The 12,703-nt window shown below is 41.5% G+C and overlaps 1 protein-coding gene and 1 long non-coding RNA gene across 3 annotated transcripts in view; one reads left to right on the top strand and one right to left on the bottom strand.

Annotated features, from left to right (window-relative positions):
- The window catches only part of LOC132018236 (uncharacterized), a 12,431-nt gene extending 10,608 nt beyond the window's left edge, over positions 1-1,823 (bottom strand). The window contains exon 1 of the long non-coding RNA XR_009404480.1: positions 1,735-1,823. This is a non-coding gene — a long non-coding RNA (uncharacterized LOC132018236). The remainder of the gene's footprint in view (positions 1-1,734) is intronic.
- The window catches only part of LATS1 (large tumor suppressor kinase 1), a 53,819-nt gene continuing 42,574 nt past the window's right edge, over positions 1,459-12,703 (top strand). The window contains exon 1 of one of the 2 annotated variants that reach the window (XM_059400930.1): positions 1,459-1,821. In XM_059400930.1, the coding sequence (XP_059256913.1) occupies positions 1,549-1,821 (273 nt within the window). In that variant the 5' untranslated portion in view covers positions 1,459-1,548. The remainder of the gene's footprint in view (positions 1,822-12,703) is intronic. The other variant, XM_059400929.1, reaches the window with a different exon arrangement.

Raw genomic sequence — 12,703 nt, 5'->3', positions numbered from 1 at the left:
TTAAAAAAAAAAAAAAAAAAAAAAAAAATAAAGATTTTATTTTTTATTTGATGGAGACACAGTGAGAGAGGAACAAGCAGGGGGAGTGGGAGAGGGAGAAGCAGGCTTCCCGAGGAGCAGGGAGCCTGATGTGGGGCTTGATTCCAGGATCCTGGGATCATGACCTGAGCTCAAGGCAGTCCCCTAAAGACTGAGCCACGCAGGCGTCCCCATACACTGTATCTTCTACAATCTTTGCCTGTGCTTACAGAGTTTCAACCAAGTGCTCTTGGAATGGAATTTTTTAAAAGAGGTTTTCACATTTGAACTTCAGGATACAATGTCCGGTACCAATTTAACATCATGAACCTTAATATGAAGAAAATTTTTATAGTTAGTCTCTAGTAGAAGAATGAAAAGAGGTTTGAGGGGCTCCTGGCTGGCTCAGTCAGTGGAGCCTGTGACTCTTGGATCTTCCAGTTGTGAGTTCCAGCCCCATTTGGGAGTAGAGATTACTTAAAAAATAAAATCTAGGGACTCCTGGGTGGCTCAGTCCTTAAGCATCTTCCTTCAGCTCAGGTCATGACCCCAGGGTCTTGGGATCAAGGTCTTGGGATCAAGCCCGGAATTGGGCTCCCTACTCAGTGGGAAGCCTGCTTCTCCCTCTCCCACTACCCCTGCTTGTATTCCCTCTTTCTCTTTATCAAATAATTTTTTTTTTTTTTTTACAAAATCTAAAAGAAAGAAAGATGGTTGAAAACACTATTTTCTAGAGGCAAATGTGTAAAGGCTCGCTTTACAAAGGGTATATGGTACTTTCAAATACCATAAACCCAATGATCCCATCCCAAACTTCTAATTCAACTTAGCAGGAAATAAAACCCCTTCTGGCATTCGCCGTTATTCCAGTTATGGCAATAATGACTTCCCCGTCTACCGATTCGGTTGACAGGTTAAAAATCTCCAAACTCTGTTAACCTTTCCTGGCTCAAGAATATATTAAGCTGGCTGATTCAGCAAACACTTAACTACGGACTTATTCAGGGAGAGCACTGAGCAAAACTCAATTCATTTCAAAGCCTGTAGAAATCTCGATCCTAGCGCCCACAGCCAGGTTTCAGAGCAAATCACTGACGTTTCGTTCTGAGAATTAAACTCCTTATTGCGCGTCTTACACTCTTTCCGTGCACAGAAAGACCTCAATTAAAAAAGAGAGACAGACGGGCTCTCTGCTCGGCAGGGAGCCGGCTTCCCTCTCTCTCTCTGCCTGCCTCTCTACCTACTTGTGATTTCTGTCAAATAAATAAATAAAATCTTAGAAATAAAAAATAAAAATAAAAGAGAGACTGCAGACAGACTCTCAAATGGGTGGACTTGGAAGGGGGAGAGCCCGATCCCACGAGCCGGGGCGAGTCACCTGGTCAGCGCCAGGCGGGGGCGACGCTCGCCAACAACGCTGAGGAAAGTACAACCGGGGGAAGGCGGGAGCCGCAAGCGGCGCTCTGGCCGCCGGCGGCCGGGCGATCAGAAGCCCCCAGTCCTCGGCCCCCGCGCAAGCGACGCCGGGAAATGCCTACATCCGGGAAACCTGCGGCGGAGTGCGGCGGCGGCGACACCGAGTGGAAGGCAAAATGGCGGCGGCGGCGGTGGACTGGTGTTGAGGGGAGAGCCAGGTCCCCGCGACCCCCGCGACGGGCCGCGCTGGCCCGCGGCAGCCCCCCGACGTCTCTCTCCGCCCTGCCCCACCAGGGATACCTGGGGTCTCTGGGACGGGCCCCAGTCGCCTGGGCTCCCGTCCTCGGGCCCGTGGCCGCTGTCCAGGAGACCCGCTCTCCCCTGCAGGTAGGTCTGGGGCTGGTGTAGCGGGTGGGGCGCACTCTCTCCTCCCGAGCCGGAGTTGGCGGGGCGGTGGCCGCCGGGGCCCACGCCCAGCGCCGCTGGCTGGGGTCCAGAGGCTCCTGTGGACCGGCGGGCGGGCCGGGCCGACTCGGCCCGGTGCGGGCCTGATTTGGCTGGTTGCATGGACCTGAGCTGAGCCCTGCCCTGGGGAAGCGAGGGTTGGCCGCGCCCGGGGCTGAAGGAAGAGCTGCAGGCACCGCCGCATTGGAAGTGCAGGTTGGCTTGGGGAGAGTTTGGCTAGGTAGTGGCTTTGCGCAGAGTGTTCCGCTTTCACCCCTATCCCAACAGGGACGGGTCAGTGTTTAGGAAGGAAGAAGGTGGTTTTGAAAGAAAATTGCAGTTCTTTGCATCCCAGAGAGACTCGATCCTGGATTTACCTTGAAGAAAGCCTGGGAATTTGTTTCCAGTCCACTGTAGTGTTAGCTTACCGTTCATAAGCTAAGAGGGGCATCAGGGACGGAAGGATTTTTATGGGGTAGGAATGTGTACCTAAATAAAATGAGGGAAAGAAAAGGAAAAGAGGGGCGCCTGGGTGGCTCAGTGGGTTAAGCCGCTGCCTTCGGCTCAGGTCATGATCTCAGGGTCCTGGGATCGAGTCCCGCATCGGGCTCTCTGCTCAGCAGGGAGCCTGCTTCCTCCTCTCTCTCTCTCTGCCTGCCTCTCTGCCTACTTGTGATCTCTCTCTGTCAAATAAATAAATTAATTAAAAAAAAATAAAGTTTAAAAAAAAAAAAAAAAAAAAAAAAAAGGAAAAGAATATTACTTGTTATAACTTCAAAACAAAACTTGGATCGCAAAGAATGACTCCGTAGTGATTTGATTTAACCCCATTCTCTGACTTCTCCAATTGAAAGTTATTTTCTAAGAGAACAAAGTTTAATGTTTGTCACCCCATATGTTACTATGACTATATATATGTATGTATATATATATATAGTTGTGTAGAAGTTATTCCTAAAACTAGTGAAAAATAAGTAAATAAATAGAGTCTCACACACAAATGTTGTGTCAGTTCACCCAGGATCATGAAGCTTGTCAGGCCTTTATGGAATATTTATTGAAAATTAAAATTATTTATCAGACTCCCTTCATGAGGAAGAAAAGGTAGAAAATTATAATTGGAATTAATGTTCTTTGCTAAGATAGCTACATTTGTGATTTAAGTAAGGTTATTTCTTTCCTTTAATAAGTTTGTAGGCAGGTAAAATGAGCTAGTTGATTCCCTAAGGCAGTGGAGGAATATGATTGATTTAACAGTAAAAGAAGTAGCATTGTGTTCCTCTGATCAGCTGCTGCTGCAAGAAACTAGATCGTGGCACAGGCTGGGGAAGGCACAATCTTTCTGTGCCTCAATACCTATTGAATTGCCTTGCCTCTTTCCAAAAGCAAATAAAAAAATACTTCTACAACTTTTTTTTTTTTTTTTTGGTATGAAAAAATTGTAGGGTTTTTTTGGGGGGTAGGATATCTGTTTTCTTCTATAGGTTGTTTTGTTTTTAATGCTAGTCCTTGTTACTCTGTATAACTTAGAGCCTTGGAATAGATCCAATTCTGATTATTTAGTTTTCATTCTAGATGTTATATTTAGATTTTTTTGTAGACCACAAAGTTATTTAAGTCATTGAACAACATTTTTATCAAGTAGAAATAGCAATCATTTTTCAGCACAAGATAAAATATAGTGGTAGTTTTCACTTTTGATCGGCTTTGTAGAAAGCAAAGTGAAGAAAATGTCATCAGTAAGCAAGAGAGTCTTGAATATTGCTGTCTAAACAACTGAGACTATATGCTGCTGAAAAACAATACATACTACTACTGTTGCTATTCTCATAACTTAGTCAAAGCATTGAGACAGGCCATCCTTTTTTATAAACCTAATTCAACCCAAGGTAACACTTTGAAATCCTATTAAGTAATGGTACCTGGTTTTTCCCCAAGTTCCATAACCAAAAATTGTTTGGGTTTGCTGACATTTGCATATTTGATAAAGGTCTGAAGTTTCAAGGAAATGGAGGTTTTGTCTGCTCAGTCTAACCAATTTAAATGTTCCTTAAAAGAATGAGTGAGTCATGATCCCTGCCTTTAGGAAACTCAAGATGCAGGTTCTGATGAGAAGAGCACTGGGCTAGTTCAGGATGTGTGATTCTGTTTCTAGTGTGAGCTCCAGTTGGATGTGTGAACTCTGGCCAGTTTATCTCTCTAGATCCATTTCTTCATCTGGAGTGTGTATGGGGGGATATATATATTTAAGATACCCTGTTCTCTGAATCTGTGGTCTAGTTGGAAAAATGAAACAACTGCAAGAGTAGGGCAAAAACATAGGTTTTGTTTGACCATGCAAAGTGCCTTTACAATTCCGAGAAGGATAACAGACAGGCAGGTCAGTGAAATCTTTGTGAAGATGGCATGCGAATGGCACCTTAAAAGTTGGGTATAATTTCTACAAGACGAGATATGGCAGGAGCTCTCCCAAGAAACAGAATGAGTAAGGACATGAAGGTAGAAAAGCACAAGACAGAAAAGCACAGATACAAAAGCTGAGATCAAGTAATTTGGCTTGATTAGAGTATAAGGTACATTGGGGAGATACTGGGTAGGATAGTGAAAAGAGATAAGATAACTGACTGACATTATTGAGTTGGGCATTTATTCTAAATATTTGACATACACAATTGACCCTTGATCAACACTGATATGAAGTGTGCGGGTCTACTTATACACAGATTTTTTTTTCATTAAATATATTGGAAAATTTTTTGGAGATTCGCAACAGTTTGAAAAAACTCACGGATGAGGGGTTCCTGGGTGGCTCAGTGGGTTAAGCCGCTGTCTTCGGCTCAGGTCATGATCTTAGGGTCCTGGGATCGAGTTCCACATCAGGCTCTCTGCTCAGCAGGGAATCTGCACCCCCCACCCCAGCCAGCCTCTCTGCCTACTTGTGATTTCTCTCTGTGTCAAATAAATAAAAAAAAAAAAAAAAAAAAAAAAACTCACGGATGAATTGGATAACCTAGAAATACTGAAATAAACTAAGAAAAAGATGTTTTGTAGGAATACAAAGTATAATACTTACTTTGTGTATATGTTAACTGTGTTAACAGTAAGTCTTGTGGTCAACAGTAGGCTCTTAATGGTTAAGTCCTGGGGAAGGCAAAAGTTATACTCAGATTTTGAACTGCGTAGGGGTCAACAACCCTAAGCCCTGTGTTTTTCAAGGGTCAACTGTATTAAACTGTATTTTGAGCATAATGCTCAAAATAACCTGACTAGATAGGACCATTATTGCCCACATTTGAAGATAAATGGAGAAACTGAGGCACAGCTTGCCAAGATTACACAGCCAGTTAGTGGTAGAACTGGGATTTGTACCCTGCAGTTTGACTCCAAGGCTCTCTAACCACTAATTTAAAGGAGTCATTGAGGGTTCTAGACTAGGAAAGTGACATGATCAGAACTACTTATTTGGAAGATTAATCTGACACCAATGTAACATGAGTTCCTGGTAAGCTATTTTGCTTTGAAGAATTCTTTTTTAAAAACTCTCTTTATTGGGGCACCTGGGTGGCTCAGTGGGTTAAGCCTCTGCCCTCGGCTTATGTCATGATCTCAGGGTCCTGGGATCAAGCCTTATATCAGGCTCTCTGCTCAGTGGAGTGCCTGCTTCCCCCTCTCTCTCCACTGGCCTCTCTGTCTACTTATGATTGCTCTGTCAAGTAGAAAAATCTTTAAAAATAATTTCTCTTCATTTATTATGAATTTGAATCTTTACATTTGCAATTAGCAGAGATTACTAAGATTTATTATTGCCAGTGTTGAGTATATCTTGTTGGTTGGTTGGAATTGTAAATTCATACACCTTTCTAGAAGGCAATCTGACAATAAATTTCAGAATTTTATTTTATTTTATTTTTTGACATAGCTCTTTATTATTTTTTCCTTTTTCAAAAATTAATTTTTTTTTAAACTCCAATTTAGTTAACATACAGTTTTATATTTCAGGTGTATAATACAGTGATTCAACGATTTCATACACCATCCAGTGCTCATCACCAAAAGTGCACTCCTTAATCCCTATCACCTATTTTACCCATCCCCCCCACTCACCTCCCCTCTGGTAACCATCAGTTCTCTATAATTAAGGGTCTATTTCTCCATCCATGTCCTTAAAAGTGGCAAGATTTCATTCTTTTTTTATGGCTGAATAATATTCCAGTGCATATGTATGCACTACATCTTTATCCATTCATCTGTTGATGGATGCTTGGGCTGCTTCCAATTTGGCTATTATAAATGATGCTGCTAGGGACGCCTGGGTGGCTCAGTTGGTTAAGCAGCTGCCTTCGGCTCAGGTCATGATCCCAGCGTCCTGGGATCGAGTCCCACATCGGGCTCCTTGCTCAGCAGGGAGCCTGCTTCTCCCTCTGCCTCTGCCTGCCATTCTGTCTGCTTGTGCTCGCTCTCTCCCCCCCTCTCTCTCTGATAAATTAAAAAATAAAATAAAATAAAATAAAATAAATGATGCTGCTATAAATATAGGGGTGCATGGATCCCTTTGAATTAGTGTTTTTGTATTTGGGGGGTAAATACGCAGTAGTGCAGTTACTAGATCTAAGGGTAGTTCCATTTTTAACATTTTGAGGAATTTCCACACTGTTTTCCACGGTGGCTGTGCCAGTTTGCATTCCCACCAACAGTGCAAAAGGGTTCCTTTTGCTGCACATCCTCACCAACATTTGTTGTTCCTTGTGTTCTTGCTTTTAACCATTCAGATGTCAGTATTTTAAATACGAGCATATGTTGGAGATATTGCAGGTTTAGTTCCAGACCACTGCAATAAAACAGATACTGTAATAAAGCAAGTCAAATGAATTTTTTGGTTTCCCAGTGCATGTAAAAGTCATGTTTACACTATACTGTAGTCTACTGATAGTGCAATAGCATTATGTCTAAAAAGATAATAAATACATCCTAATTTAAAAATATGTTACTGCTGGGATGCCTGGGTGGCTCAGTTGGTTAAGCAGCTGCCTTCAGCTCAGGTCATGATCCCAGCGTCCCGGGATGGAGTCCCACATCGGGCTCCTTGATCGGCAGGGAGCCTGCTTCTCCTTCTGCCTGTGCTCGCTTTCTGTCCCTCTCTCTCTTTGATAAATAAATAAAATCTTTAAAAAAAAAATGTTACTGCTAAAAAATGCTAACCATCATCTGAGCTTTTAGCAAGTCATAATTTTTTTGCTGGTGGAAGGTCTTGCCTCCATGTTGATGGCTGCTGACTGATCAGGGTGGTGGTTGCTGAAAGTTAGGGGGGATGTGGCAGTTTCTTAAAATAGGACACCATTGACGTTTACTATATCCCTCAACTATTCCTTTCATGAACAATTTCTCTGTAGCACACAAAGCTGTTTGATAACATTTTAACCACAGTAGAACTTCTTTCAGTATTTTTTGGAGCCAGTCCATTCAAAGCTTGCCACTGCTTTCTCAACTAAGTTAAGAAACTCCTTAAGTTTATATAATATTCTAAATCCTTTGTTGTCACTTCAGCAGTCTTCACAGCATCTTCACCAGCAGTAGATTCCATCTTGAGAAACTATTTTCTTTGCTCATCCATAAGAAACAACCCCTCATTTTTAAGAGTTTTGTTATGAGGTCTCATCACCTCCTCCACTGAAGTCTTGAACCCCTCAACATCATCCATAAGGGTTAGAATCAGCTTCTTTCACACTTCTCTTAATGCTGCTATTTTGACCTCTTCCCATGAATTATGTATGTTCTTAATGGCATCTGGAATGATGAATCGTTCCAGAAGATTTTCGGCTTACTTTACCCAGATATATCAGAGGAATCGCTGTGTATGGCACCTATAGCCCTATGAAATGTATTTCTTAAATAATGAGACTTGAAAGTTGAAATAACCTCACAATACATGGACTGCAGAATAGATGTTGTGTTAGCAGGCATGAAAACAACATAAATCTCATTATACTTCTCCATCAGAGCTCATGTGTGACCAGGTACATTGTCAATGAATATTTTGAAAGGAATCTTTTTTTCTGAGCAGTAGATCTAAATAATGGGCTTAAAGTATTCAGTAAACCATGTTGTAAATAGATGTTCTGTCATCTAGGCATTGTTGTTACATTTATAAAGCAGAAGCAGAGTAGATTTAGTGTAACTGTTAAGGGCCCTAGGATTTTTGGAATGGTAAATGAACATAACATTGGCTTCATCTTAAAGTTACTAGCTGCGTTAGCCTCTAACAAGAGAGTTGGCTTGTCCTTTGAAGCTTTGAAGCCCGGCGTTGACTTCTCAGTGGCTATGAAAGGCCAAATGGCATTTTCTTCCAAAAGAGTCTGTTCCACCTACACTGGAAGTCTGTTATTTAGTGGAACCCCTTTCTTAATTATCTTAGCTAGATTTTCTGGATAACTTGATGCACCTTCTAACTTGGTACTTGGCTGCTTTACCTTGCACTTTATGTTATGGGGATGGCTTTTTCCTCTAAATCTCAAGAACCTACCTCTGCTAGCTTCAGACTTTTCTTCTGCAGTCTTTACCTCTCGGTCTTCACAGAATTGGAGAGAGTTAAGGAGGGCCATGCTCTAGATTAGGCTTTGGCTTAAGGTAATGTGGCTCGTTTGATCTGTTACACAAACCACCGAAACTTATATCAGCAGTAAGGGCATGTCAATTTTTAATCATTCATGCATTCATTGGAGTAGCACTTTTATTTAGTATTTTTCTATTTTAAAGATTTTTATTTTCAAGTACTCTCTATTTCCAACATAGGGCTCAAACTTAACAACCCTGAGATCGAGAGTCACATGCTCTACCAACTGAGTCAGTCAGGCACTGCTGGAGTAGCACTTTTAATTTCCTTTAAGAACTTTTCCTGAGGGTGCACCTGGATGGCTCAGATGGTTAAGTGTCTGCCTTCAGTCAAGTCATGAACCCAGGATCCTGGGATCGGGCCCCATGTTGTCGTTGGACTCCCTGCTCAGTGGGGAGTCAGCTTCTCCGTCTCCCTCTGCCTCTCCCCCTGCTCATTCTCTCTCTCTTTGTATCTCTCTGTCTCAAATTAATAAAAAAATCTTAAAAGAATTTTTCTTGGGTTGTCTGGGTGGCTCAGTTGGGTGTCTGACTCTTGCTCAGGTCATGATCTCATAGGACGTGGGATCTAGTCCCACTGCAAACTCCTCATCAGTGGGGAGTCAGCCTGAAAGATTCTTTCCCTCTGCCCTTAACTCAGCTTGCATTTTCACTCTTTTTCTCTAAAATAAATTCATAAAACAGGGGCACCTGGGTGGCTCAGTGGGTCAAGCCTCTGCCTTCACCTTGGGTCATGATCTCAGGGTTCTGAGATCTGGCCCCACATCAGGCTCTCTGCTTGGTGGAGAGCCTGCTTCCCCCCCTCTCTCTGCCTGCCTCTCTAACTACTTGTGATCTCTCTCTGTCTGTCAAATAATAAAATCTTTGAAACTAAATAAATACATATGTAAATCTAAAAAAAATAAAACAAAAATCTTTTTCTTTGCATTCACAACTTAGCTAGCTGGCACAAGAGGCCTACCTTTTGGCTTGTCAGCTTTTGACATGCCTTCTTCAATAAGCTTAATCGTTTTTAGCTTTGATTTAAAGCGAGAGACCTGCAAATCTTCCTTTTACTTGAACACTTAGTGGCCATTATAAGGTTATTAATGGGGTTACTAATTTCAGTATTGTTGTGTCTCAGGGACTAGGGATACCTGAGAAGACTGGGGGACAACTGGTTGGTGGAGCATTCAGAACAGCTACATTTATCAAATTTGCTATCTTGTATAGGTGCAGTTCATGGTGTACCAAATCAATTACAGTAATAACATCAGATATCACCAATCACAGATGATGATAACAAATACAATAATAATGAAAAGTTTTGAAATACTTCAAGATTTACCAAAATATGGCACAGAGACATTAAGTGTGCAAATACTACTGGAAAAATGGCATCAATAGATTTGTTCAAAGCAGGGTTGTCTCAGTTTGTTTAAAAAAAAAAAAAAAGTGTCTGAAACACAGTAAAGAGAAGCCAAATAAAACTAGATATGCCCATGTATATTCTCTTTGATGCAGTAATTCCAGTTCTGGGAATTTATTTTTATTTTATTTATTTTTTTAAGTAGGCTCCATGCCCAGTATAGAGCCCAGCATGGGTTTTGAACAGTCCTGAGATCAAGACCTGAGCTGAGATCCAGAGTCATACACTTAACCAACGAAGCCACCCAGTGCCTGGGAATTTGTCTTAAGGGAAGTGCTCAACAATGTCTGGACAGCAATTTTTATTGTCACATTTTTTAATGAACTAATTTTGGTTTTTACAAGGAATATGTTATATACATGTAAGCTATGATCATAATAAAAAAAGGAATTCGTGAACTCACCACCCATCCTCAGATCTAGGATATTACCAATACGATTAAAGTTACCAGTGTTTGAAACATTATAATAGCAAAAATTGGAAACAACCTAAATGCCCATGAGTAGGGGATAGATAAATTATGGTACATATACATGATGTAATTCATTATTTAGTTACTTAGAAAAATAAGGTTGCATTGTTATATTTTCTCAGTTTCAAGAAATTCTGAACGGTAAGTCTAAAACCATCTGTTTAGTAACAGTATTTCAGGGAAAGTAAAAGAAGCATAGTTGTTTTTTATAGTCAATTTTTTCCTTTTTTCAAAAAAGATTTTATTTATTTGTGACAGCGAGTGAGCAAGAGAGCACAAACAGGAAAGGACAGAGGGAAGGGGAGAAAGAGAAGCAGGTTCCCTGCTAAATGTGGAGCCTGACGTGGGGCTTAATCCCAGGACACTGGGATCAGGACCGGAGAGGAAGGCAGACAGTTATCTGCCTGAGGCACCCAGATGCCCCATAATTAATTTTTTCAATAATACATATTTTTTTCCAAAGATTTTATCTGTTTAATTGACAGAGAGGGAACATAAGCAGGGGGAGTTCGAGATGGAGAAGCAGGCCTCCCACTCAGTAGGGAATCCAATGTGGGCTCGATTTCAGGACCCTGGGATCATGACCTTAGCTGAAGGCAGATGCTTAATGACTGAGCCACCCAGGCCCCTCAATAATATTTCTTAAAACATTTTTTAAATTAAGTAATCTCTGTACCCATCATGGAGCTAAACTTAAATCCCGAGATTGAGAGTCACGTGCTCCACTGACTGACCCAGTCATGTGCCCCTAAACATAGTTTTTTATTAACCTTCAATAGCATACATTTATCCAGTAAATTGCATACCTTTTTCTTTTTTTGGTGGCAAAAAAGTTTGAATCTCAGCCTTATTCACATTCTGAAGAAATTCTGAATGTGAATAAGGCTGGATTTCTTTGGGCTTTGGGGTAGTTAACACATAACATGGTGACATGCCACTTTTATTGTTTTTATAATTGAGTATATAATTTTGAGGTATATTGAAGAATACTGGATTTTGTCTTGTCTTTGCTTAAACTATTTTTTTCTTAGCTAAGTGAGCTATTGCTGGAAATTAAACATTTGATGGTGATAACTCAAACGACTTTGATGTGCATGTACTTCATGAATCTCTCCTACCTCTGAAAATTCTGTGATCTCACCTAAATTTGACAGCTCTTTATACCTTTAACTGCATTGCCTATTGGATGACAGTTTCTGAGGACATAATGCTGCATGATAGTAGAATCTTTTTGAAGACATTTTGACAATCAAGGATCTAGATTCAACCATATGTGATGTTGCCAGTGAAAATAACACAGTTGGAGGCACATGCGTGGCTCAGACAGTTAAGCGTCAGATCTTTATCTCAGCTTAGGTCTCCATTTCAGGGTTATGAGTTCAAACCCCACATCGGGCTCCATGCTTGGGGTCGAGCCTGCTTACAAACACACACCTGGAGTTGAAATGACAAGGGAATTTCACCTTTTATTTATGGTCAAATTAGCTATGTGCACTGTCTGCTGTTCCAGAACTTTTCTGCTTTGGAGATGGCAACATTTCTTTAAATATTGACTTTAAGGGACACCTGCCTGGCTTGGTTGGTAGAGTTTGCAACTCTTGATCTCGGGGTTATAAGTTTGAGCCCCACGTTGGGTATAGAAATTATGTAAAAATAAAATTTTGGGGGCGCCTGGATGGCTCAGTGGGTTGGGCCTCTGCCTTCGGCTCAGGTCATGGTCTTGGGGTCCTGGGATTGAGGCCCACATCCGGCGCTCTGCTCAGTGAGGAGTCTGCTTCCCCCTCTGTCTCTGCCTATCTCTCTGCCTACTTATGATACCTCTCTCTCTTTCTCTCTCTGTTAAATAAACAAAGTATTTAAAAAACAAAATAAAACAAAATTTTGACAAGATGGGACCAGGGAGGGAGACAAATCGTAAGAGACTTTATCTCAGGAAACAGGGTTGCTGGGGTGGGGGAGAAGGGATAGGGTGGCTCAGTTAAGGACACTGGGGAGATTATGTCCTATGGTGAGTGCTGTGAATTGTGTTAGACTGGTGATTCACAGACCTGTACCCCTGAAGCAAATAATATGTTACATGTTAATAAAAAAAAAAAAACTGGGGCGCCTGGGTGGCTCAGTGGTTAAGCCGCTGCCTTCGGCTCAGGTCATGATCTCAGGGTCCTGGGATCGAGTCCCGCATCGGGCTCTCTGCTCAGCGGGGAGCCTGCTTCCTCCTCTCTCTCTCTCTGCCTGCCTCTCTGCCTACTTGTGATTTATCTCTGTCAAATAAATAAATAAAAATCTTTAAAATAAAAAAAAAAAAAAAAAAAAAAAAAACTTCAAATAAAAGAATG

The sequence above is a fragment of the Mustela nigripes genome, chromosome 5 (assembly GCF_022355385.1).
Source record: "Mustela nigripes isolate SB6536 chromosome 5, MUSNIG.SB6536, whole genome shotgun sequence".
NCBI lineage: Eukaryota > Metazoa > Chordata > Mammalia > Carnivora > Mustelidae > Mustela > Mustela nigripes.
Note: the sequence above shows the minus strand (reverse complement) of the source record. Positions and strands in the feature narration are given on the sequence as shown.